General features: G+C 40.9%; 1 protein-coding gene across 1 annotated transcript; it reads right to left on the minus strand.

The window, feature by feature from the left end:
- Nucleotides 1-2,768: 2,768 nt before the first annotated feature.
- Nucleotides 2,769-26,540, minus strand: uggt1 (UDP-glucose glycoprotein glucosyltransferase 1). The gene is made up of 40 exons (XM_017472445.3): nucleotides 26,416-26,540; nucleotides 24,570-24,702; nucleotides 24,346-24,425; nucleotides 24,120-24,250; nucleotides 23,886-23,998; nucleotides 23,409-23,583; nucleotides 22,986-23,082; nucleotides 22,756-22,834; nucleotides 22,408-22,508; nucleotides 21,646-21,745; nucleotides 20,822-20,882; nucleotides 20,046-20,137; nucleotides 18,783-18,933; nucleotides 18,520-18,639; nucleotides 17,149-17,234; nucleotides 16,802-16,937; nucleotides 16,463-16,594; nucleotides 16,165-16,329; nucleotides 15,935-16,055; nucleotides 14,838-14,936; nucleotides 13,866-13,960; nucleotides 13,483-13,689; nucleotides 13,075-13,206; nucleotides 12,855-12,985; nucleotides 12,670-12,765; nucleotides 12,282-12,384; nucleotides 12,041-12,120; nucleotides 11,750-11,939; nucleotides 11,475-11,633; nucleotides 11,298-11,383; nucleotides 10,657-10,741; nucleotides 10,326-10,414; nucleotides 10,103-10,207; nucleotides 9,493-9,577; nucleotides 8,467-8,649; nucleotides 7,562-7,722; nucleotides 7,210-7,324; nucleotides 6,696-6,812; nucleotides 4,459-4,627; nucleotides 2,769-3,857 (listed from the first exon to the last, which is right to left on the minus strand). The coding sequence occupies exons 1-40, from the start codon at nucleotides 26,450-26,452 to the stop codon at nucleotides 3,832-3,834; spliced, it is 4,623 nt and encodes a 1,540-aa protein (XP_017327934.1). The 5' UTR covers nucleotides 26,453-26,540; the 3' UTR covers nucleotides 2,769-3,831.
- Nucleotides 26,541-27,588: the final 1,048 nt, after the last annotated feature.

A 27,588-nucleotide genomic window follows, 5' to 3' on the forward strand; every position in this document is an offset into this window, starting at 1 on the left:
CCATTTTTGGAGCTGGGATAAATAAACGCTCTTTTTGTACCGAGGACATATTAAATGATAACAACGACCTCTTGTATGTCCTCCAGTACTCCAGTATTCAAATAGTGGCAGAATTGAGCATAAATTGAGGCAGAAGATCAGATAATCAGCAGCAGTTCAGCTGGCAAGTGAACAAGCCACACTCCATAGATTTCATTTGCTTGCCCTGCCCCTTTCCTTCCCACTGAGGTGCCAGGCGTTGGGCACAGGTGGCACCGGTGGCTTCTCGGTCCAGTTAGACAGATCAAAGCCACGCCAAGGCACTGAGGGAGATGGACAGAGCGCGAGAGAGATGGCAGATGTGCCCATTGGTCATTATTATTGGTGCTCCGTTTAATCTGTCTGCGGCGTGAGCGATGGCTGACCGCTGCCATCTGGACAGAGAAAGACAGACGGCCCCACACACACACACACACACAGCGCTGACACCCGAGAGATAGCATCTTCCCCAGCAACAAGAGGGACGCCCACTTCCTCTCCAACAAACCGCTTTGTTTTGTTTGCAGTGTACGCTTCCCTTGGGCCGACAGATCTCTTTCCAGAGTCCAAAGACAGAAAGGCGGAGAAGTTTAAAAAAAAAAAAAAGTGATTTGTAAAAGCCCTGTGTCCATGAGTGTACCTGTGTGTACACATCAGTTCTTGTCAAAGGATCAACAGATTCTTACCAGATTAAATAACTCTTCATTCGTGGCAATAGTTCGGTGGAGGAACCACATTTCGGCGTGACGGTCAACCGTCCACATATTTTCGTTTAAATTAGTCACCGTTTCTATAGTAACGACTCATTTGTAGGACTCCGTACAGTGGACGTTCCACACAAAGACGTTAAAAACAAGAACAAGAGTCTCCAGTGTCGGCACTTTGTAACAGCCAGGGTTAAAGCGGTATCGTATTCAGGACACAGGTTCTGGTGTGGTTTTTGCGGCAACATGACTAGCTTTCGATAAACAGGAATGAGGTTGTTTCACGGATGTTTCGCAACGTTAAAACGAACTATAAACAGATATTGTTAGTCTTTTTGCTGTGGTAGAAGAGGAATCAAGTGCTTCGCCACATACTGCTATTGGGAAATCATCAACTTTGATACGGTAATAGTAATTCCGCTTCACCGCACCACCCTGTCATTGATTGTTTTTCCTATAACAGCAACCCCTCCCCTCCCCTCAGCCTTGTATTTACAGAGCAAAACCCAAGATGCATCTCTTCAACTGCTGACCTACGGTGTGAAAGAGGGGGGGGGGGGGGGGAAGAAAAAAAAAAAAAAAAAAAAAAAAAAAAAAGCACTGCATAATATTCAGCCCGAGAACATGCTGCATTCATAAACAGGAAGCCCAAAATATATGATGGCTTTCGCTCGTAAATCTAGACAGAATGTGCTACAGTGTTTTGGAGAGAAAGATTGAGAGAGAGAGAGAGAGAGAGAGAGAGAGAGAGAGAGAGAGAGAGAGAGAGAGAGAGAGAGAGCGAGAGCGAGAGCGTGAGAGCGAGAGCGAGAGAGGAAACAAAAACAAAATGGGGTGAAGCGAGAGAGAGACAGGATAAAGACAGACAGGAGCAAGTCATTTACATGCAAATTCATCCAAAACATGAGGTTTTAAAAAAAAAAAACAAAGAAACGGCCAATAACGAGCAGGCTTGGCTGTAACCTACAGAAATAAATGGTAGGTGTGTTGTCATGGTAACTATATGTAGAGCGAGAGAGAGAGAGAGAGAGAGAGAGAGAGAGAAAGGATTCAGGGTACAACTATCATCTACATGCAAATGACTGTCTTTCTGGTTTTGCAACTGATACTAAAACTTCTCACCTCCACCACTTTCTATGAGGGAAGCAAACAAACAAAAAAAACACAATACAACGTGGTTAACTTTTTTTGTTAACTCTGAGTCCAAGCGGAATTTCACGTCTGCGAGACCACGTGCCCCGAGATTTACCGTGATTACTGTGAAGATTGTGCCATGATAACGGTTTGTTCTCGCAGGAGCGGGCAGCCGTGATCAGACTCGGATTGGACACTGACAGGCAGGAGAGATGTGTAACAGCAGCAAACGCTCGGACCTAAAGCACAGTGAGGTGCGCAGGTATTAAAAAGTTTACATCCCCTTAGGGAAATCACAGGATTTTGTGATGATTTCGTGACCTTGTAATCAAACAAGAGATACTCATCAGGAAAGAAGTGAGGAAGGAAGGAAGGAAGGAATAAAAGGCTTTGGGGCGTGCTGGTATGGGAAATTTTGATGGGAGTTACTGTTACCATCTCGAAAATTTATTGTTTTGTCGCTTTTTATTGCATGTGTGAGGGACTTTTAATTGAAAATGGCCTTTGACTGGCTAATCTAGTTGTAGTTGAGCTTGTACCTTTTAAAATCACCTGAAAATGTGAGGGAAACACAACAAAAGGTACAAAATTGGACCGTGATTACAGTGTAAAGCTTGAAAGGAACACCACATGCACCGTTCCAGGTTAAAGGTGACTAGAAAAGGTTCAGTTAGTACCCTTTTTAAAACAAACAAAACAAAAAAATAATTAACTGATTAGGTAGTTACATTTCTGTTTATAGATGTGTGTGGTTTTGAAAAGGAAGTCTTTCGGTAACAGTACATAGTCGGGTTCCTTCATATAGTGTGTTACTGACAAAAAGTCAGACGTGTGAACATTTGTTGATACATGGCGCCCCCGTGTGGCACCCACATGTCTTACAATATGGAGGGAGGGAAAAAACACCACGAATTTATTACATCTCTTTTATTAAAAAATAACCGATATTCCACAATTTAATCCTAAATTATCCCAACAACAAATCAAACTGAACGTCCTTTGTGTTCTCGGATTGCTTAAAAACAATACAGTAGATGCGGAGGAGGGAAAAATAAAATAAACCTCGGATGCACGTCAGACAACGACGGCAGAGAAAAAGGAAGAGACCAAATAAAAAAAGTTCTGCTCATCTTGTGGGGGAATTTCTGAAATCAAAATCAGATTTGAGATAAAACTGCTTTTCTGGTATTAACCCTTATTATTATTATTACCATTATTATTATTATTATACTTTAAAAGGGCTGTTTAGAGCGCAAGCTCGACATCGACCGGAGAGTATTTCTGTCAGCATGACAGTTGAATAAATTAGCGTTTCCTATTGAACGCACATTACCGTTCTCTCACGTCAGCACATAGTTGTAAGAAAGAAAAGTGATAACGTCGTGATTTTCTCACTCACACCGGATGGACGGATGCATCACCTTTACAGCATCGACTTCGCAGGTACTGCAGTCAGAATGCACACGCACACGCACGCACACGCACATGCACGCACGCACGCACACGCGCACACACGCACGCATACACACGCACGCACGCACGCGCACACACACGCGCACACACACGCGCACACACACACGCACGCACACACACACACGCACGGGCAGGTTCTGGTCGGACTCACAGGAAAGGCAATGATATTTGTTATAGCACTTCTGATACAGCCATGTCTACACCTCATATATACATATATACGATTCCCCACAATTACACAGCAGACCTACGTGATTTGCCCTAAGCCTTGTTTCCTCCCAAATACTGCCGCATGCGCCACGCGTACACAAATGAGAGAGGGTTGAATAGTTTTCATTCAAGTTTTCACAGCGCCAACGTGGACCCCGCTCCAGGAGAATAGGCTTTCTTTTTTTTGTTTAAAAGGAACATTGAGAAGAAAAAAAAAAAAGAAAAAAAAAAAGGGAAAAAAAAGACAACTCTTTAAACAGAGTCAGTCGTCCCTGTGCGGAAAGCAGTCCGTCTACAGCTCTGTATGCTTCTTTCCGTCTGAAAGAGAGAGAGAGAGAGAGAGAGAGAGAGAGAGAGAGAGAGAGAGAGAGAGAGAGAGAGAGAGAGAGAGAGAGATGAGTTGGCAGGTAAGTATTACAATGTTTAAGCCAAAGAGTCAAAGTGAGTCAGAGAGAGAGAGAGAGAGAGAGAGAGAGAGAGAGAGAGAGAGAGAGAAAGAGGGGCAAGTTGGCAGGTAAGTATTACAATGTTTAAGCCAAAGTGTTAAAGTGAGTCAGACGGGGGGAGGGAACAGAGCAGGGGGAGACTGGAGAGCAAGAAATGGAGAAAAACACAGAGAGAAAGAGACATTTAAATTAAAAGTAAGAGGGAGGTAGGGAGAAAAGGGAAGATAAAGATAAGGGGAAATTGAGAGAAACGACAGAAAGAAAATTAAATTAAGGGGGGGTGGGGGGGAGCAAAACCAAGAAAGAAAGATGTGAAATTGAAAAATTTCACAATTAAGAGGAAAAAAAAGAGAGAGAAAAATGGAGAATGAAAGAAACAGCAAGGGAAAGAGAACTTGATAGTCAGAGAGACGGTGAGAGTCGACGAGAAAACCAAGAGTGACGCAAACAGGTGGGGGATAGCGAGAGCTCACCTGTCTTTCCCTCAGAAAGCGTGTGCTTCTCCCCTGAGTGAGCTCCTCTCTCTCGTCCTTCTAGGAACTTGTTGTAAATCCTCTTGATCTCCTGGTCGTAATCGGTCCATTCAGCCACGATCCGGACCGCCGCCTGGAGTTTCGGCTCTTTGGTCTGTGGGTTGTTGCACTGTAACACGGAGATTACCCTCATTAATACGGCACAAAAAGAGCAGTCTATACACACCCACAGATACATTTTTCAGAAAAAGAATGATAATTGCTTTTAAAGTGCACCCATCATGCTTTTTTAAATATTACCTTTTATGTAGTGTGTTATAGAGCTGTTTGCGAATGTAAAAAGTCTGCAAACTTAAAAAAAAACAAAAAAAAAAAAAAAAAAACAGAAAGCACGACAAACGGGGTTGCTGACTCCCAAAAGAAGGAACTGATTCTGAACAGCTCATTAGTGATTCCAGAGTTTACTTCCTGTACAAACCGACGTAGGTTTGTAACAAAACGCCTTGCCTCTGGTCTTCACCAGCTGCTCACTGACAGACGGAGCTGAAACTCATTTCGGTAGTCAGTGTTTCCTTTCTGAAACACACTGACAGCAGTAGACCAATCATGATAGACTGGGACATCTGACCAATCAGAGCAGAGTATACTCTGTGAAACGGGGCGATTCGAACTAATCGTTTAGAACGGATCATTTAATAGGAGCGCTTTAAAATCCGAAGCCATTTCAATTAGCGGGGAAATTAGATGATATTTTGTATGTGTAAAAAGTGTACAAAATGAGAAAAGGCAATCTTAAAATTGTAAGGAAACAGAATTAACTTTGTCTTAATAAGATGTACCCGCTAAAATTATGCTAGATTTAACCAGAAACAAGCTACAACAAATGGTTTGCATAAAATCCCAGCAGAGGAACAAGATGCGTTTCCCTCATTTTAAGACTAAGACCATTTGCACACTTTCAATTTGTTTCGATGAAGCAGTGATGTGTCATGGTTATGCTGAAATCCACACTGAACTACATTACCCATCATCCCCCAGTTCTAGTTTTTCCCAGCACCTAATTGTCATGTCCTAGAGCCGCTCTCGCGGTCCGCATGTTTTTGCCTCATGTCCACTGTTACGTTTATGGTTCAGTTGTATGTTTTGCACTTTGTTCAGTAAAAATCTGCGCTTCTACAGTCCCTGTTTCAGAGTTTTCCCGTTTTAATTAAAAAAAAAATGAAAAAATAAAAAGCTTCCAGTGCCTTTATTTAAGACAATAAGTCACTTATTTTAATTATGCTTGTTGGAAAATTGTCATATTGTACGCTTTTCTGTTTTTGTTGTTGCTAATTATTAATCTTAGATTAAGGGATACATTTTTAATCAGCTCGATCAAAAATCTATCTTGAATAATCTTGACTTTTCATTGCTTGTAATAGGCATAACTCGCTTAAACTTTGCCATTTTTTGTCTAGTTTTAAGATCCAATAGCATTGTTTAGTGACTAGATGTTTCTGCGATTTTCAAGACTTCTTTACCAAGTCAGTTTTGCTAACCATTGGCTTAAATTTTTTTGGTTGATTTTAGTGCACTTTAGCTAGATTTAAGTGTGTCTTGCTTGTTTCCGAAAAGGCAGTGCAGGAGGTCCGAGATACATTTTAGCAGAACACAAAAACGAAACCTCCCGAGGCATCAGAACTCGTGTTAAGTTGGGGCTTTTAATGAAATTAAAATGGATTTTTGATGCAACAAGAGTCGTGCAAAAATAATAATAATAAATTCATTGCTAAGAAAAGTGTTCAATAAAGTATGACACTCCATAACCCCATGTCATGTTCACAAAACCAGTCTGATTTTTTGCTTTGCGACATAGTAGCCGTTGGATGATGGGTAAATTGTGGCCATGCAGGGACGCACATGATCAGAAACAATACTCAAATATTCTGAGGTGTTCAGGTGATGATTGATTGGTATTAATTGGCCCAAAGTGTGCCAAGAAAACATTCCACCAACTCTACCAGCCTGGACTGTTGACACAAGGCAGGTTGGGTCCATGGATTCATGCTGTTGGTGCCAAATTCTGACCCTACCATCTGTATGCCTCAGAAGAAATCAAGGTTGATCAGACCAGGCTATGTTTTTCCAGTCTTCAACTGGATGAGAGTATGGAGGTCTTAGCAAATTGGATTTGGACTTATCCTTGAGAATAAGAGTATGGAGGTTTTGAAAAATCTGATTAAATATGTAGTCAGTACCAGGTCAATAGTCTTGGCCTTGGCTTTGGAGGCGTCGTCGCACCATGTCTCACACCACAGCCACTCCTGCGGCAGAGACTTGATGGGCACTTGATGGATCATGTTGTTCGGCAGATCCTGTGGTGGAAGAAAAAAAACTCAGAAAACTTAGAGGATTAACTGATACGTGACACAACTAAATAAAGTTGTGCAAATTTCAAAGTTTACTTCAGCAAGGAAATACTTCGTGCAAAATTGCCAACAAGTCTAACAATACATGATGGAGGAACGAGGAATCTTTCCCTCTAAAAAACATGTTAACATGCCGAGTGACAATTGCAAATGTTTGAATCTGTTATGCGTGACCCCATTTTAATGAAACAAACCCTGGATAGAGATTCTGCGACAACACAATCCTGATGTGAGCTCTAGCGCAAATAATGGTACTGCACTAACTAACTGGTCCAACCTGGATAAGTTTGTGAGCTAGTGTAAACTGTGCTCTGGCCAATGAATGATATCCATGCCCACACACCTGATCAAGGTTGGACAGACTGTTAGGATCCTGGCTCAGTCCTTGGTACTGTCCTCGCAGTCGGTCTCCTGCAGCGATCTTCCTGAACTTCTTCAGATCCACCACGTACAGTGCACTGGAGGGAGAGATGTAGACAAGACAAGCTCATTTCCATCAGTTCTGTCCAGTTCCTATCAAATATCCAATATTATTATATCATTCATCGCTGACAGAGGACCAGACCAGACCTGCAACTAACTTATAAGTGGAATAACTATTGCTATGCTATACATAATATAATACGTCTACACTGCAACATGCTACTAGATCAGCATAGAATCATCTGTGCCTCCATGAAGCCCCGCCTCCTAACCTGATGTGGTACTTGCGGGGTCCCAGGTGGCTGGCCCAGTAGCCGGACTTCCAGAAGCGGTATCCGTCCATCTCAGTGCGGCTTTCACAGAACGGCGTGTAACCATACGGCGCCCCCTCCAGGTCCAAGTCGCGCAGCTCCTTTAGATCCGTGCGTACGATCTGCAGGTTGGGGGGAAAGAAAATACGGAGCTAAACAAGGCTCGGCGTTAACGAGACCACATCATTCACCGAGCGTGAATGACCTGTATGGCAGACGCTACAATGACTCCACTTCATGTTGACATGTGAAAGCATGTGTTGTTGATTATTTTCCCTATATATCAGCATGCCTAGTCATCTTTTTTTTCCTTACTTCTTATTAAAAACACCACAGCCACAGTGCTGCAATGCTTGTAGTACATCCTAAACACTACAACAGACTTTATTTAGTGTTGGATGTAGCCACAGTTTCCATCACCACGTTACTGCTTGTTTTCATACTAACTCAGTTGGAAAATGAAACTTTTCACAATATTCAGGCAACATGTGAACGTCTGCGAGTTCCATTTGAGGATTTCTATGCATAAGTGGGCCAAAAAAAAAACAAACAGATTTTAGGCTAAACTAAAACAGTAGTGCCTTTCAGTTCAAGTTACAGAGCTTTGCCTGAAGGGGGCAGAAGAGTCCAAGTAATGCAAGTGAACTGTTTTGTTTTTTGTTTTGTTTTTTCAAACAAACCTCTAAAACAGACCCGAGACATGTACAGAACGTGTATGCATACATGCTTGTCCTGAGCATTTCTGAGCTGGATAAAAACACAAATACTTCCTGCAATCAACTGGAATCCAGATGTGCTTTCTTCATCTATTATCCATCACTCGTTTTAATACTTACGGGAAAACAAGGCGGTTAATTAATGGGTACCTGGTCAGCATCGACGAAGAGGATTTTGTCCACGGCGAGCGGGAAGAGCACATCCAGGAAGAGGATCTTGTAGCCCCAGATGATTCGCTGTTTCTCGGTTTGCTGATGGAGCCAGCGAGGCCACTTATACTGCACCAACTCATACTGAAAGCCATATTCCTGCGCCATGAAGGGGATAAATTCCTGCCATGCAAAGAAACAGAGATTGAGCGAGACATTAAAATGGAGATTAAAATGTATTTCGAACACACAAAGTGTCCAGTGAATGTGCGAATGTGTCAGATGTATGAGTGATGACTCCTGGTGCTGTGTATCTCAAGTGCATAAATAGACAGTAGCCATTATCTCCACTTAAAGTGATCATCTTTTCCCCCCAGAACTAACTTTTACACAATGTGGTTTAGCATCTGGGGCTCTTCAGCATTCCTATTGGAAAATTACACCTATTAAAAGGGTTTTTACGTCGTTAAATCGGTGTGTTTCCTTTGCAGGATTCAGATAATGGCCTTGAAACAGCAAGGAAACTCAAAACAGCTGAAATGTGATAGGCATTAGAGAGGCTATGAAGAATCTCCGTTGTCTTTTCTGAATTGCCACTCTCATATGCAGTGCCCTCTACTAATATTGGCACCCTTGGTAAATATGAGCTAAGAAGGCTGTGAAAAAGTACACCTGGGAGACTAGGAACAGGAAATCGTTCAACCATGACTTCCTGTTTCACAGGGGTATAAAATATGAGTTAACACAAAGGCCAAATTCCCTTAGTCTTTCATAACAATGGGTAAGACCCATAATATAGATGTGATGTGCGCTAAAAGGATGTTGAGCTTCGCAAAATGGGAAGTGGCTATAACAGAATAGCAAAAGCATTGAAAAATTGCCCGTTTTCACCATCAGGGCGATAATTAAGAACAAAAAGGATGTCACCTAGCTGAAAAAATGGCTAAGTCTACTCTCTGGTGCTGGTTTAGACGTGGTACTTTGCATCAAGCTGGTAGTTATAAGCTTCTCTGTTGCCATGCGCACCTTAAAGGTTGGAGACAGATAGTTCTTCAGAAACCAGAACTTCACCGGCGTCTTGGTGTGTTTCAGCACAGACATCATCATGATTCTGAAGAAGAAAAAAAAAAATAGAATAAAAGATCAATATTGTTTTAAGCAACACTGATTCAGGGGTCCGCTCATTTCCCAGAGCAGATCAAGCATAATATTTGAAACTGACCCTAGACCAGGACATTTATCAGGTCAGTCTGGATCATTTAGACTGAGAAAGAAATCCATGAAAATGACCTTAAAAAGTGAATTCCGCTGGAAAAAAAAAAAAAAAAAAAAAAAGAATAATGTCGGCACTAATCGGACTTGACGGGTGTAAAAGATCGCGGATGGAAAAATGGGAAGAAAAACATTTCTGTAAAAAGATGTAATACAGACCGAAGCAAAATGTCATCCACTGACTCGATTGTCTTTTTAATATAAAAATTCTAAGATAGTGCCATTTTCAAATATCACACAATACCATCCTCAGCAAGAGCCTTTAGCTTTTTAAATGTAAAATCCATTCCAGATGGACGAGTAGTGAAAAAATATATATATGTATATATATATTGACGTGACGTCATTAGCTGTGATCTTTTACCTCAGGAACCTCTCGTACAAGTGTCCCGAGGCCACAGAGAAAATATTGATGACGTCGTCTTTCTCCTGCTTGGTTTCCTCTGCTTTCTGGGCACCGGTGAATCCTCTGGAAGAAAGAATTTCGAAAGTATTCGAGAGCGCAGGCGATTTAAAAAAAAAATAAATAAAAAATAAATAAATAAATAAATAAATTTGTTAAAACCCCAGCTCAGGGGAGTCTCTACCTGGTTAGGGACTGCCAGAATCCGGAGTCGTTCTCACTGCTGCCGTCGCTGAGGAGCTCCTCGTTCATCATGTCGGGCTTTTTCTGCACCTGTACCGACACGATGAGGGTTAGAAAGGAGATTTAACACACGGTACAACAGAGCGAGTCAAAAAAAATCGCATTTTGGAGCAGAACCCTGGGGAGGAAAGGTGGGGGGGCTTGCGGGGGACTACTGGGAAATCATTTGGGCAACTATGCAAAGCTTGAAAAGAGGCTGGAGGATGGAAAATTCTATCAGTATGTTACTGAGCCGTACCTCAGAATCAGACACCAACACCCTTCACACTCACCTTCACTTTAATGATCTTGCTCTTGAAGTTGTTCAGCACGACTATTAAATCCTCGGCGTCGGCCGGAGAGTCCGTACCGTCATGACTGTGGGAGAATGAAACGTGTGAGATTCACACACAACTATACACACACGCACGGTCAAAAGTTTGGAGACACTCAACTGAAATGCTTTTCAAGATCACAAAAAACCTTTTGATCTGAAGGTGTATGATTAAATGTGTGAAATCAGTGTTGTAGACAAAAATACAAATCGTGTCAACGTATTCATTACTTTCATTTGAACACTAACATAAAATATTTTTGTAAACTGACGACTCGGAGCGAAATAATCCGAAAAGCAGCTGATAAGAGTCCAGCATAGGTGGGAACTCCTTTAATACTGTTTAAAATGCATCTCAGGGCAAATTCCTCAAGAAATCAGTTGAGGAAATGCCAAGAATACATTTCTGGAAATTCTCGGCAAAAGGGGCGCCTACTTTGAAGATACTAATATTATACTACTTTGGATTTTTTTTTGTGTGTGTCACACCAGAGTTTTGATGACTATTATTATTCTAAAATGTGGGAGAGAAAAAAATAAAAATAAAGAATGAGTGTGTCTAAACTTCTGTAGTGTTTAATTACACACACCTACACCTACCTGTAGATCTTATAGATATCATCTGATCTTCCTTTTCTCAGCCTCAGGATCCAGGCTCCTGGGTTGGCTTTGAGTTGGAAGTAACCCTGAAGGAGAAATGAAGCAGTCATACTGACTTTACAGCAAAACACACACACACACACACACACACACCAGATGAACCAAGAAGTCCCTTACCAGGTTGGCCATGACGATGGTGTCGACTATGACGGGGTCCGAAGCCGTGCCCAGGGTGAACTGCAGCCCACGAGGTGGCTGTCCAGTGCTCACGTCGAAACAATGCCCTTCGAGCAGAAGATGCTCCAGCTCGTACTCTGCAGCTACAACGCTGTCCACCTGAAACGTGACAAGAGCACTGAAACGATCCTAGTCATGTGTCGAGAACGACAACATAACCACGATTCTATATTAAAACGCTTACTTTCATTTACTCTACTTTCAGATCGACATACCTCCTGTAGGTAGATGTTGTCCAGGTCGTGACGTGTGCGCACAGACTCTACCATCCAGCTCTCGGGCGTGTTCAGGTTCAAGGTGAACAGTGGAGACTGGGGCATGTCCAGGAACTTAGCCATCGGGCCCAGAGCCAAGCGGTTATCGGCCATGAAGGTCACCTCGGGCTCCAACACATATCGGTAGAAACTACAGAGCAAAAGAAAAAAAGACGTACCAGATGTATGGATGGACCAATCTAAACCCAAGTGGCATGCGAGTCATGGAACGACGGGTTGCCAGACGCTCACCTTTTAAGTGGCATGTCCGAGAGCTTGGACTGGCAGTTCATGAAGACTCGCAGGTTAACGTTGACCAGCTGTTTCAGGACCTAGAAGGAACGCAGGGAACCCAAAAGTGATGTCATAAAGGTGTAGAAGGATAACTGAAATATATATATATATATATATATATATATATATATATATATATATATATATATATTTTTTTTTTTAAGTAATATAATGCCATGGTAAGTGCTGAGGATGTTACCAAAAGAAGAGGAGCCAGTTTCTGAGCATCCCTGGTGACGGGATCCACCACGGCCACGATGTCGAAGTACACTTCCTCCTCCTTGGGGCGGATTTTTACAGCGCTGTAAAAAGCAGCAAAGAAACGATGATATAAATATGATCCTTTTTTTTTTTTTTTTTTTTTTTTTTTTTTAAATATGCCACTTTTCAGAGACGGAGTTCAAAATCACTTCATAAAAGGACTAGTCTGATCATTAAAAAACACAAAAAGAAAAGGCACATATAAAATGTATATACACAGCACAATCGTTAGATTATTGCGATGAATACCATTTTCCCAAAAAATAACTAGAACCAAAACCCAAAATTGTCCCGATGAAGCACTAAAGGAGTCAGGACTCATTCACCTGTGTCTGTCGTTTGTGAAGTCGTGCTCAACCCGAGCCTCGCCTTTGGGCTGCGACGACAGCAGTGCATCCACCTTCATGACCAAATCACTCGCTCTGGGCCAAAAAAAAAAAATATATTTTTGAAAAATATCATCATGGTGTACTCTTTTAACCATTACACCCAGGTACATGAGCTGCCGTACCGGTCTTCCTCGACAGCCATCTGCTGGATTTTGTTCTTGATTCGCTCGCCGGATGTTTTCATTATGATGCTCTCCAGAAGCAGGAAGTCGTCCTGGTTAAAGACCTCGCCCTCCTCGAGCGGCCCGATAACCTGCGAGGAAAAGTCAAAGAAATGCGAAATGGAATTCGGAGGAGATTCCAACCTGCGACGATCCCCTCGTTCCGGGCGGTTAAACTCACCCGTCCATTACTGATGACGGCCCTCTGGCCTTTACGCAGCTTCAGGACGTCGCGGCAGTAAGCGGCCTGGGCCAAGAGGACGTCCGCTTTAGGAGACTCATACGCCTCCTTGAAAAGAGGTATGTCCATGCCCTGGAGAAGAAAGCGATAGAGAACTGTACAGAAAAGTCGATTTTAGATTCGATTAAACCACGAGGATAGAATCTCAGAGGGGTTTAATACGGAAATATACAGGGCAGGGTTGAAAAGTCGGACTAGCCAAAACTAGCGAAAACTCCAAGTTTAATCATTTTATAAAACTCAAACCTGACTTCACCTTTCTTGGATGGGGCTAATTTTAAATAATTGTCAAGTAAAACATTGGAACGATTGAATTTAAAAAAAAAAAAAACAGCTCTATTAATTTACCCCGACTGCAAAGTCAGCGATGTTAGCCCCGGAATACAGCGCATCCGCCGTCTCCTCTTTGACCATTTTGGTGATGAAGTTCTTGGCGTTGTTGGCCGTTTGAGTCTGCATGGCCGCCCAGATGGCCCGGGCAATCAGCGTGGTTGCGTTCGTGGGACTGTCCGATGGGTTATCGATCATGCCCAAGCGCACGTTATTACTGGTTTTCTGAAAAGAAGATGGCTACTGCTTAACATGTGCACAGGATACATTTGGTGATGAACTTGTAGCCCACACACTGATCCTACTGCGCACTTTAAACAGGACAGATAAATAAAGAATAAAAGCTAATTCAATCAATCATCTAACTGGTCTTTTTTCACTTCGGTACAGTCTGACTTTACCGTGTGTCTGATGGCGTCATACAGCAGCTGTCTGCCTGCCGGCTGGTCGAAATCTCCGACTACCCAAAACGTCACGGGACGGATCACACCATCATCTGTAAATCAGGCAATATTAGTATATATACACATATATATATATATATATATATATATATATATATATATATATATATATATATATATATATATATATGTGTGTGTGTAGGATTTCAGGGTCAGGATCTCATTTTAGTTGTGCTACAGTAAGCAAGCTCTGCAGCTAAAACTATGCAAGTCCCACATCATTCTGTTTTATACAACCACAGCCTGACCTTATGTACAGTACAACGTTCACTCAAAGTGTAAATATGAAATCTGAAAATATAGAACTGGTGCCATTTGAACTGATTTGGTCCACCAATAAAATAAAAGGCAAATCCAAGAAGACTAAGTGATTTTTAAAGGTGCACTGCATATGTGAAGGCATATTACTTCTATAGACAGACTTATTATCCAGGTCCTTTCCTCTCATTTCCTTCTATACAACCGGATAAGTAGAGTATTGATCAGTGGCTTTCGACTGCTTAGTATGCAACTTCTCCCCTTGTTTTCGCTCGAACAAGAAAAGGATCATCATGGCCTAATACTTCAACTAACACGCTTTAGGTTGGGGTTCTGCTTTAATTCGTCACCTGTCTGACATAATCGAGGGGTTAGAAAAAAAAAAAGCAGAAGCAAACACATGCTGTTTAATGAAAAAATTAGCGTTAAAACAAATCTCAACCCAGTCAAAACTGATGACTATGTTTAAGGAAAAGCAATTACCAGAGGTAACAGTGGACTACATTACATAAAGATGGAAAGGGAGATATACCAACACACTCAGCGGAATGGGCTCCTTATCTTAAGCCATCGTACATAATAAATAAATAAATAAATACATACATACATACATACATACATACATACATACATACATAAATTTGGACTGACCTTTCTTCGTCATGTAGTTCATGCTGTTAGCCATGGCCGTGTTCTTCTCTTTCATGTCCAGGAAGAGGAATCGGGCATAATCGTCGATAAAATGGTTATCTGAAGGAGACATATCATACTTAGTAGTGAAATACGCAAACAATATGGGTTTACAGAAAGAGTCTGAAAACCAAAAGATCCAGTTGTGAGTTCGAGTGGTGTTATTTTAACGAGACTTAAAACTTGCATTCTCTGGGGAATTATTTCATCATTCGTATATACAATAAACCAGAAAGCGGTTGTCAGGGAGGCAGCCTTTGGTGGCTAGAGCCTTCCTGACGAGCGAGCCGTTATGATTTTAACGTCTTGGAGTACCCAAAAGGTCGATTTCCTATTCAGAAACTGCATTTCATACATAAAAGTAGTAAAGTGTCGATCGTTTATTACGTAGCCGATGCTAGAAAATGACAGGGAAAGTTAACAGTAGAGTCAAATCCTGATATAATACTCGAACCTACTGTAAAATCTAGATTATAATTTATACGGCAAATGATAATGTGAACGCGTTTTGAAGCTCGTAATAACGGTATTTAATCAATATCACTTTTTAAGCATCTCCCTACAAAGAGAGCCGTGTTTTTTTTTTATTCCTGTAATTAAATGCAAAAAGCTCAATTGAAGTACTCTAAGCACTGTATTTTATATTGAAGGTTTAAAGCTAAAGTTTTTATGAGATAGAAAAATGTTGAGAAGTAAAAATAATTACTGTGTATGTGTGTGAATACTCTTATTTTCATATTACCCAAGTGAACAGAAACCACGTGTTTGTTTGTTTTTCTTGTTGTTTTTTAATCCAGCTAGCTGTTCAATTTTGTATTTAACCCTATTGCAGCCTGCAGGCGAGCATATACGCGCTCCTCCGACTCGAGCAAACTTAATTTCCTCGAGGAATAAAGCGCTTTATGAATATCCTCACGAGCTTGCGCCTCGCGTACGTAAACAGATTTTCGAGAACAAGCCAAACGTTTAGTGACGAACTGGAAATGAGGCTGTGTTCCCTGGAGCTGCGAATCTAGATCGCAAATTAGTTTTCGGGATGCAAATGCGAGTGAACTGACTGGTGCTGGAGAGATCCAGGTAGCTCCTGGTGGTGGACAGGATGCGAGAGTTGATGCGTGGCACCACGTTTGGCTGGTTCATGATGTATTCCACTACGTCGTGGTCGCTTGAAAGCTCACCCTGAGGAAAAAAACCCCCCAAAAAACAAAGAAATAGAAAATCATTGCTGTATACTATAGCAATACGCAAACAATGTTGTCGAGGTAATGGTGGACGACGTCTTTCTCACCAAATAGACGGCGCGCTGGAAAAAACTGGTGGTGTCCAGGATCTTGTGCATGACGGTGGTCTCGAGCTCATCGGGGTCGAGCTGCTCGCGCTGCAGAGGCATGCCGTTATACAGAACCACGGGTAGGGGACCCACTCCCGTCTGCTCATGATACGCCTTCCCTTCCTGCACAGAAATGCGCGAGAGATCAGAGAGATTGATTGATGATTGGTGTTTACACTACATTGCAAATCTGATGCAAAAATTTATATCACCATGCCAACCGATACACACCATTCCGCAGCGAGTGCTTTTGTACCTTGCGATTGTTATCGTAGACCGAATCTGCTCCGAGAATGCTGCTTATTTCCACATAGGGATAACGTTTCTTCAGAACAGCCACAACATCCTCCACCTTCAGCTTCCCTCCACTGGGCACACGGTTCAGCATCTGATTAAAACACAAGCAAATCCAGTTCGAACCATTTACCCAATGTTAACGTCTTCATTTCTACTTGGATAAAATCATTGTAGTCAAGTTTATAAACCGCTGAATGAAATTGGACCTGATGGACCTATTAGGTCTGGGGTTGTTTGTTTGTTTTTAGCACACCTATTAATAACAATGAGCTTGATGTGCTTCAAGCGTTCGACTTACTGACACGATGGCGTCAAAGGCCATCTGATTGTCCACTTCTTCTGCGACGTAGTTGAAAGCTCGTAGCATTGCGACTCCGGCGTCCTGCATGCCGTCGACGTCGTCCTCAACGTTCACCACAAACACCAGTCCTATCCTGAAGAATCCACGCAAAAAAGAACAAGACAGTTCAAGAGACTGAATCCACTATCAACAACAGTTTCATTTAAATCACAGTTGTCGCCTAGTCAAGAGTTTGGACACTACAAATTGTACAGAAGTGCACGTTGTAACTTGAAGACAATATATATTTTTTATTTATTTTTATATTTTGGATGAACTACCTTCTGTTCACCTGAACTACGTACCTGAGGGGGATGTTGTTGGCATAGAACATCTCTGCGACACTCAATAGTTCTGCTGTGCTCTCATGAGTGGGGTCCAAGATCATTACCTACAAGCAGAAATCAGAAAAGTACTCTTATTTGGGAGCCTTAAATTGGAGATACTGTACATTCTGTTAAATAGGTCAATACACAAGAACTGGTGCATACTTTCAGAACCATATGCTGCAAAGCACTGAACGATTTACCACTACAATTTATTTGCTCAATATTTTAAAGTACAATAAGTGAACAGCGACGCAGACTCAAACTGGAATTATCGTGTTGCTCTGTTTAATGACCAATTCTTGAATGAATAAATAAATAAATAAATAAATAAATACATACACACACACAAACACACACGCATATATACATCTTAATCAGGCCTGAATTATACTCTAACGTCTGACTTCTATGATTTCCAATTGTACAATCACAAGTCTAAAGTGATATCTTGAATAAGACATCCTAATTTTTAAATGAATGAAAAGCACAAATTAAACTACTGAAACTAGACTATAGCAGGCTATAGAAATAAGATGTGGGCCTCATTTATCAAGCTGGATATGAATGAATTAATTAAGTTTGTCTTAGAACTTCTAGTTCTTTAGCTAGAATTTCTAGTTGCTAGGACTATAGTTTGAATTTTTTATTTTATAGCTAGAAATTCTAGTTCTGTGGTTGGAATCTTATTTATTAGCTATAACGTGTAGTTCTTTAGCTAGAGTTTCTGATTCTTTAGCTAGAACGTCGTTATAAAACTATAAATTATAACCAAGTTTTTATGCAAAATGTATAATTATTCTGTGAAAATGTCTAATTTTTGTTCTATTAATCTTTAGTTCTATTTAGCAAGAACATCTCTTTTTTTCAAGCTACAATGTAGTTTTTCTGCTTGTACTTCAAATCCTTTAGGTGGAATTTCTATTTTCTTAAGCTATAATGTCTAGTTCTTCTGCTAGTACTTCAAATTCTTTCGCAAGAACTTTTATTTTTTAACTACAACCTAGTTGTTTAGGTAGAATTTATTGTTGTTTAGCTAAAAGTTCTATTTGAAACACTAGAACATAATTTTCTTTGAACTTTGAATTCTTTGGCTAGAGCTTTTGATACAATTTCTAAATATATATTACACTTTTTTCTTTTTGTTTAGCTAAAACCACTAGTTCTTTAGCAAGCAATTTAGCTAGTTTTTCAGTTAAAGTACCATGGATACAACATCTGCACTTATGTTACATGAGTATACACTTGAGTGTAGAAGGTGTTCATTTGTTAGGTAGATTTTCCATGAAGCCGATTCAAAATCACCGAAATATCCTAGAACACTGTACAAGAAAGAGACGCAGTGCACACCAGGTTGTGGAAATTCTTGCGAATCTGTCTGATGACTCCTGGGAAAGTGGGACGCAGGAGCTCCTGCACGGTCGAGGGCCACGAGGAGTACCTGCCATCCGTCTCCAGATTATTGATCCACTATAAAGAGAACAAACATTGTTTACTGCTGTTAACTGCTGTGTGTAAAGAAGAATAAGACAAGAATTGTTGTTGCTAGGATGAAATGTCCCGGTATAAAAGCTGTACATACACAGTACATCACGGTATGTTTGTAAGCTTACATAGACAGCAGGACTGCGGATGTCCACGGCATAATCGGAGTCGGATGGCTGAACATTCAGTTTGAGGATGTCGTGGATGAAGGATGAGTCGATGAGGAGGCTACGGAGGCCCTCCATGACACGAGCTTCGCTCCTCAGCACATCAAACACACTGCACAGAATGATATACCATCACTTGAATGAGCTAATTTTTTCCTCTAGTTAGACTTCTCGTTATTTAGACTGAAAATTAAACATACTGTCAGTATAAACTGTTTGATTTCAACTCTGAGAATGTATCGATTTCAAATGAAATTAATCGATCACTAACCCTTTACTGAATGGTGTTGCCATATGGCAACAATTATCACCAATTTTTTTGATGGGCAATAATACAAAACTACTATTTTTCTATGTAACTGAACAAAAGACGGCTGTAACTTTGACATAACAGAAATGATGCTGTTTGCACTTCTTTTTCTGCAATCACATGACTTGCTCAAGGTCATCCTCAGAGGACTCTCGAAAAAGTTATTAATTTTTCAATATTAAGGAAAAACAAAAGGGAAAAAAATAACACTCACTAACAGAAGTTGACATTTATTTTTTGTCATTAATATTATTAATGTTAAATTAATATTATTAATATTATGAGTATTTTATTAAATGGTAAAATGTCATTGTTGCCATATGGCAACAACATGTGATAATGGAACAATGGTATGTGCATTCATGAATTTAAACAGGTCTACATAGTTTATTTAAAAAAAAACAAAAAAAAAACAAACAAACTATGCTTTCTAATATTTTTTTATTTTTTCACATTCAAAGTACGAAAAACCGTTGTCATTTCAGACGTTTTGCAAATGCACATTATTTTCTAAATTTAGATTTCTTTCAAGAGACAGAGTTAAAAAGATACATGTTTGAATTACATTTTTGTATGTATTTTGAGTGAGTAAATCCAGCCACATATTTTTACACCTATAATTTCTTTCAAGAACTTTTACATGCTTACTAGGTGGCAAAATAATAATAAACACTTTTTTTTTGACTACATGACACTTTCCACAGTCACACACTGTTGCCATATGGCAACAATTTACCAACCCCCACCCCTCTCCCAAAAAAAGTTTTATTTTTTATAACTTAGTATAAATGTATGAATTTAATAAAATTCAATAATTATATTATGAATTATAATTTAGTAAAAAACGAGTGTAGTATAGTTTCATATTACCTTTTAAGAAATGATGCATAAAATACTTGGTAGTGAACGCTCACCTGAAGATGTCCTGCACGTCCAGGTCAATGTGGAGTCCGTTAATGAAGAGAGCTGAATCACCTGGCTGCAGTCCCAATGAGCCCTTAAAGTACTACAGAGAACCACTAGGACATTAGGCATCTTTTTAAAAACTGACAGCAAAACACCACTACTGGTAGAGCTAGCTACCGGGCAAGTCACGGGCAGATATAACATGTTATCATTTCTATAGTAAATGTTGATGTGGTATTTCACTTTTTTTTTTTTAGATAGAAAGATACATGTACAGGAATTTGGAAAAGCTGAACGGAGTCTCCAGTTCCAGCGGTTTGGAAAGCTGTAACTTTCAGGACAGGGTTCAGAACAGAGGGCTTTGTGGTTTCAAAGACGTTCATTAAACGTAGATAAATGAATCATAACAGTCGGCAAACGGCTGTATTATAAGAGAAATAAAAAACACTTCAGGACATGTGGTTGTTTGAAAATAAGCAACCACCGGTTGATACCAGTTATTCTACTCCGTGTTGGGTAAAAATGGAAAATTAATAAACAGGAATGTGCAGCAAAATGTTACAACAAATGACTCAATAAGACATTAACAAGAAGTGCAACGACTGCGACATTAAGGGTGCCATACGCAGCGTGAATATTTGGGGAAACAAAAACCCTCGGACATTTCACGTAAAAGTGCGAGCGTTTCTCGAACCGGCAGACAAGTGTTGAGCCAGAGGAAGTACCTCTTTTCACATTTTACAGGGTGAACAAGTGAATGGAAAAAAAAAAAAAAAAAAGCTACCTTCTGATTCTCTTCAATCTCCTTACGGATCGCCGAGCTTACCGCCGTTTTGGTTAAGGACCTGAGAACAAATGTGATAAAGACATGAATTTTAAAACAATCTAAAAAAATTATCAATCAATAAAGTCGATACGCAAATGAACTCGATATAGTACATCACGTGCGAAACAGGCTCGACTTCAACGAACCGATTCTGGCTAGCCAGTTAAAGTGTTAAGATGGAAGAAATGCTGAAAAGTTCTAATGCTGAAACTTCAGAGTATTTTAGGACATTATTAATTATAATTCTTAAACAACAGTCATCAAACCTTTTTATTTATTTTTTTATAATTGCTGACAGGTCAATTTCCCGTGTTAATTAAACCAGCTAAAAAGATATTTTTTTACAATTAGTCTTACTTTAATAACCTCTAGCCTCAGGCATGAATCAAGATTAGTTTTCTCTCTGAAAAGCCGTTTGCCTTTGTGTACAGAAAAATGCAGCACATGTCCTGAATTAAAGCTGCAGCATGAACGTTTTTTGTTTGTTTTTTTTTTTTAAATAAAGACATCAGCCAATTTATCCTCATTGTGGAATCTGTATCGCTACCTGGTCATTTCGCTAGAGAGTTCACTAGTGATCGCCGGCTAGTCTGTTTGATCAAGTATGCGCATTTTTCAGTTAAATCAGGAGACACCGGTGCTTCTGTCCGCTCTTGGTGTGTGTCATTTTGACGAATCAGCGCCTATTACTCTTGCTCCGCTTTCGTTAGCCGATTACACCCGCGAACGAACGTCTGTTTAAAGGTATGCTTTTCGATACGGGCGAGGTTCGCGTACAGTACCTCGCTTTCGTAGGAAAATTCTGGCTCAGGTCTTTCATTACATTAAGAGCATCTACAGGGGGGGCTGCCAGGATACGCGCTGCCGTCTGGAAGCTGAGATCTGAGGCGCAAGAGAGAGAAAGAGAAACACAGAGAACATGTTAGTAAATTAAATCTTGCGTGTAACATCTCAAAGAGAACTGAACGGGGATTCGCCAAGCATTAACATTTAAAACGCTAAGTAAATAATTAGTCAAAAAAACAGGAATCCCGTTTTCTCAATTTCAACAGATTCGGCTCAAATAGAAATACACTCGCATGTTTCAAGGAGCACGTTTATCCCTGAAGTAATCCTTTAAAAGGGAATCCTCACTAATGGCTTAATTTCATTCATGGCAAAGCTTCATCGAGTCCTCCAGGTGTCATGGATTTAAGTGGCTGGGCTTTATCAGAGAGAGTATGTGCGTAATGGATTATTATGCCTGTGTCTTGAGCAGTCTTTTATGTGTGGGTGGCTTTATTCTCCTGACAGTTCGTCTTAACAGAGCGCTAATGAGCTTCAGGCGCTGTGCTGTGTACGGTACGCTTCGGTGGGCTGGCAAAGTGACAAAGCCATAGCTGGTCAAGGAGTGCATGGGGGAAAAAAAAAGACATTGTTTTTGGATACGCAAATGTTGTTTTTGTTTCCGTAAAAAGATTCGTAAAAACAGCTTTAAAACTTAAAAACGCCAAACTCCGGCTGAAATGCATCACCTCGTACGCTCAAACGTTTGATATACTCGCCTTGCATCTGCCAGACTTTGAGCGGTGCCATCTCGTTCGTACTCTCGACCAGGTGTTTACGAAGTTCCTTCAGCTGTTCCTTCAACTCTGGGTGGACTGTTCTGTATTTAAAAAAAACAAACAGGATGAGCTCATCTGGTTTCAGATTTCCCTCAAACTATGCTGCGAGTTTTACTGCATGGTGTCGCCGTACGGCAACGACGAATTGATCTCCAAGTTTTTTATAGGCAATAATACAAAGCTACTGCTCTTTCTATGTAACTGGACAAAAGACAGCTTTTGCTCCGACAGAACAGCCAAACGTATATAGAAAACACCATATTTGTTAAGAAAAAATATAGCACTTGCTTGAGTTTGCCAAACAGGAAGCCCTGCACTTCGTCCACGGGGTCGTTTTGGCCAATCATTGTGGCGTTCGCATCATCACCTGTGGAATAAAACAGGAAGCGTTTTGACTTGATGCCTTGTTGGGATATTTTCACCAATCATCACACGTCTATGCTGATCTAGTATTTTCCTTCAAAAATAAATAAATAAATAAATAAATAAATAAATAAAAAGAGCAAACAGTATCAAACCTTGAACTTGTGTGTCGTCTTTGGCTTTGTACTCCTGGTTTTTGATGGCCAACTCGACGCCGTATCCGGACAGGAAAACTTTATTATCGCTGGGTTTCTGCGATGCAAACAGTGCACGTTTGTTCTTAATGTCTTTGAAATCTGACTTCGTTTGGGGCAAGTGAGTGTGCGTTTAGTCTGAGCTGAATTCATTTAAATGAAATAAAAGCAAAAAGAGAACGGCATGTGCATGTGGCAGCGAGGGAGGGAGTGTGAATGGGAACAGGAGGAGGCACGGAGAACGAGAGGGTAACGTCTGAGCGTTTACACCTTTGAGTGTAGTGTAATTTAGTTTGCTAAACAACGGGCTAAAAAGTGCTCAGGTAATATATGTATGTACACACACACATCCAATGGGATATATGGGGAAAAAAGTGTACTCACTGAGAGATAATGGCGCAGGATGTAGTTAATCAGGCCCTTGTTGGCTTTGGCCAGCATGTGCTGATGGAACCTAGCAAACTCTTTGGTTCCCACCTCGGCATAGAGGATGACAACGGGAGCGTCCGGGTCAGCCAAGGAAAACCTGTGATCACCTTTGAACAGGAAAGGCTTCGGCCTGCAGGGAAACGCGGAAAGAGAACAGGAAATGAATCGCAAGTGTGTCGTAAAGTGCTGAAACTGGAAACGCCTTCCACGAATGTCAAATCTAATGTAAGATCTCCTCAGAGAAAACGTCAGTACATTAACGAATATATTGCTTTCTTCGTTAAATAGCCGCACATTTGAAATGAAATTTTTTTTTTATATAAAAATCCGTTCATTACTAGCTTTCGATAACGTTGGAAAGCCCGTCCTGCAAACTAGCCTTCACTTCAGAATTGATAGCGGGTTCGAACGAGCATGTTCGAATCAACTCACTTCTCCGAAGCAACGTCGATCAGGTTCTTCAGGCGGTCTAGATCGCATGATTTCTCTCCATGGACGTTGAAAAACGCCTTGCAGCCTGGTGGAGGAGGTTCGTTCGACGCTATCTGTGCAACGTTAACGGAAACACAGACGAAATATAAGCGTTTGCATCAACTGGTAGAGCAAAGGACGATTTTTTATTTTTTATTTATTTCTACTAACAGTATCTCTTAATTGTTCTCTGACCTGCTGGAAGGAAAAAACAGTGGACGAGTAGGAACGTAGCGAGAGCGCAAACTTCAGCAGCTTCAACTGCACTGGACTCAAGAGTTGCCCGGCTCGCTTCAGGATCAGCTCGTAATAGGATAGATCTGTGCCTGTGAAAGGAAAAACACCAAAAACACGATTGAACGAACAGGTACAGATGTTACCAGCATACGCATATGAATGGAATCGAATGCAGGGAAGTTACCGTCATGGTCATTTTCGATATCTTGGTTAGCCTCCACGAAGTCCCAGAACTTATCCTGGCTTTCCTCGGCAAGAAACTCACTGGCGACGAATAATGCATTTATCGTCAGTATTTGTTCAGATAAAATAATCAGCATTATAGTGTCTAGATGCTAGATACACATTTCATTGTAGTCTAATTGTAACCCGGGCATTAATTAGCGTGACGCTCTGAACAGACCCTACCTGGCCTCCAGGAGCAATGGTGTAGAGGGCCATTTGGTGGTAAGCGTCGTGGTCACAGCCTTCGAGTCGCCGTCTACGCATGACACAAAGTGTAGAGCCACCAGAAATGGCCAAAGCATCCACATCTTATAGCCTAGAACGCAAAAAATTAAATACAAACACATGCATACGTGTTGAACAAACCTAATTAGCCTACCAAAAACAATTTAATACAGCATTAACACATATAATCATAGTGTTATATATATATATAATTTTTATGACGAAGCAAGGGCTTTACGGACTTGTTTGTCCGGCACGTCCCACAGACGCTCGATCAAATTGAGATCTGGGGAATTTGAAGGCCATGTCATGTTCCTCAAACCTTTCCTGAACAACTTTTCCAGTGTCTCAGAGCGCATTATCCTGGTGAAAGAGGCCACTGCTATTAGGGAATACCGTTGCCATGAAGGGATGTACTTAATCTGCAGCAGTGTTTACGTAGGTGGTATGTGTCCAAGTAACATCTACATGAATGCCAGGGCCTGAGGTTTCCCAGCAGAACATTGCACAGAGTATCACACTCCGCCTCCGCCGGCTCACCTTCTTCCCATAGTGCATACCGGTGTCATCTCTTCCCCAGGTAAGTGATGCACACGGACACGCACCCGGCCGTCCATATGATGTAAAAGAAAGCGCAATTCATCAGACCAGGCCTTCTTTCATTTCGACCGTCCTATGGCTACGCAGCCTCATACGGAGCAAGCTGTGATGCATGGTGCATTCTGACACGTTTCTCTCACAGCCAGCATGAACTTCTTCAGCAATTTGTGCTACAGTAGCTCTTCTGTGAGATCGGACCAGACGGGATTCGCTCCCCACGTGCATCAATGAGTCTTGGGCGCCCAGGACACTGTCGCAGGTTCACCGGTTGTCCTATTTTAGACGACTTTTTGTAGGTACTAACCACTGCGTACCAGGAACACCCTACAAGACCTGCCGTTTTGCTGATGCTCCGACCCAGTCGTCTAGCCATCACAATTTGACCCTCGTGAAAGATCCTTATGCTTGCCCATTTTTCCTGCTTCCAACATGTAAACATCGAGAACTGACTGTACATGTGCTGCCTAATAAATATAAGCCCAGCCCTCCCTTTGACAGGTGCCACTGTAATGAGGTAATCAATGTTACTGACGTTACCTCTCAGTGGTTTTAATGTTATGGTTGAATGATGTACATGCTTGGAAAGTTCAGCCAGACAACTTCAATTTAAAACTGAACTGAGTAACTTTATATAGAAATGACGCCTAGCTGGAATTGCTTATTATAAATGGACGACACAAAACAGAAAACAAGGATTATTTCCAACTCTAGTTGTCATACACTGTTATTTTCGCTTTCACGGAAGAACAGGCGTCTCGAGCTTAAGCCAATCCCGAGCCTCAGCGTGGCCGCCCTGCCAGCCAATCAGCATCAAGAATTCCCACACTTCCGGGGTTTTTTTAACCAATCGCCCCGGATTCGACCAGGATGTTAGCCTAGCCGCTGCAATTCAACCGAAATCTATCAAATCATGTTGGAAGAACATAACGACCTAATGTTGAGCAAAGCAATAAAAAAAGCAGGAGACATGATTACTCAAGCTAACATTAATTGTGCAGAGACTGCGCTTTATTCTGTAGCTAGCTAGATACTCTTATTAGCTGGCAACGGCTAATTATTATAAATAAAAAAGGAAAGCTAGGACAAACGTAGGCATTAATTAATGTGAAGTGTAAGCATTTCGCATTTACTATATCATTTTAATAAATATTTTAAGAAAACAATCGTGTGTTTGATAACAGCAGTGCAAAATAACAACTCATACCTCCACCGGCTTCTGAACTTCCTGCTCGAGTAGCCATGGTCCAATCCCAAATGACGCCTCACTTCCTCAACGAGTCCTCTACACAGGGTGTGAAAAGGCACCTTCTACACCCTATCTAGTGCACTAGGATAGCCTTTTGGGACTCCGCCCTTGTTTGGTCGGGTCCTTCATTTCCGGAGAGAGACATTTGTTTTGCCTGTTCAAAAATACAACGTTAGCTGTCAAACACGAAAAATGGCTGTGATATCAAAGCTTTGTTTTGTGGAAGAATCGTTTTTTTTTAAAGGTTCTGAAAAGAAAAGACCAGGAATTTTGTTTAGTTTGTTTTAATTCACAGGCAATTTAGTAGCGTAATAAATTATATCATTGTGGCTGTACCCTCTTTCAAAAAAATAGTATTTTTTAGTATTATTATTTATTTAATTTATTTTGGGGTTGTTTTTTTTTTTTGGGGGGGGGGGGTATATTAAAAATGAGCATTTTAATGAGAGCAGTGGGTATTGACCTTGTTTTGGAAGTTTTGCGGAAATATATATGTATATAAAAAATCAGTTGATATGGTTACAAAGTGACGTATGACAGCATTTACTATAAATACCACCATCATACTGTACATCAGTCATTCCCTTTTTCCTTCTGCTCTGTGCACATGAAAGTGGAATGGAGCGATCCGCTTAGCAGAACGTGTTTACATTAGTGTTTCGTCCTCCAAAGTTGGGGACAGACCACCTCCATTCTTTATACTCTCATTCATTTCTTCCTTGGAGACTGCATTAGTCAAAGAATGCTACTGGCTCCATGGCACTCTGTAGCTTCAAGCTGGTTTAGATACTTATTTGTTAGTATTCCTACTGTAGCCATGTGTTTTTTTTTTGTTGTTGTTTTTTGTTTTTGTTTTTGTTTTTTTGTCACTCACTGCTTCCTGTACATGTTCCTGTCTACAGGCTCCAGGGAGTTGAACTTTCTTTTTTCCTCAGCAATGTTGGTGACTTTAATGTTGGCACAAAGTAAGTTTCTAGTCAGCGACATATGCCACAGTTCCGGCCTCTGAGTTTTCTTCTTTGAATATTTAACATCTATCGCATTGCTAGTGTCGTAGAGTGATACTTGCTCGACATTCCACGCACTCTATTGCTAAACCTGCTAATTTACCTGGATTCCTGCAAAGTGGGA

The sequence above is a fragment of the Ictalurus punctatus genome, chromosome 7 (genome assembly GCF_001660625.3).
Source record: "Ictalurus punctatus breed USDA103 chromosome 7, Coco_2.0, whole genome shotgun sequence".
Classification (NCBI taxonomy): Eukaryota; Metazoa; Chordata; class Actinopteri; order Siluriformes; family Ictaluridae; genus Ictalurus; species Ictalurus punctatus.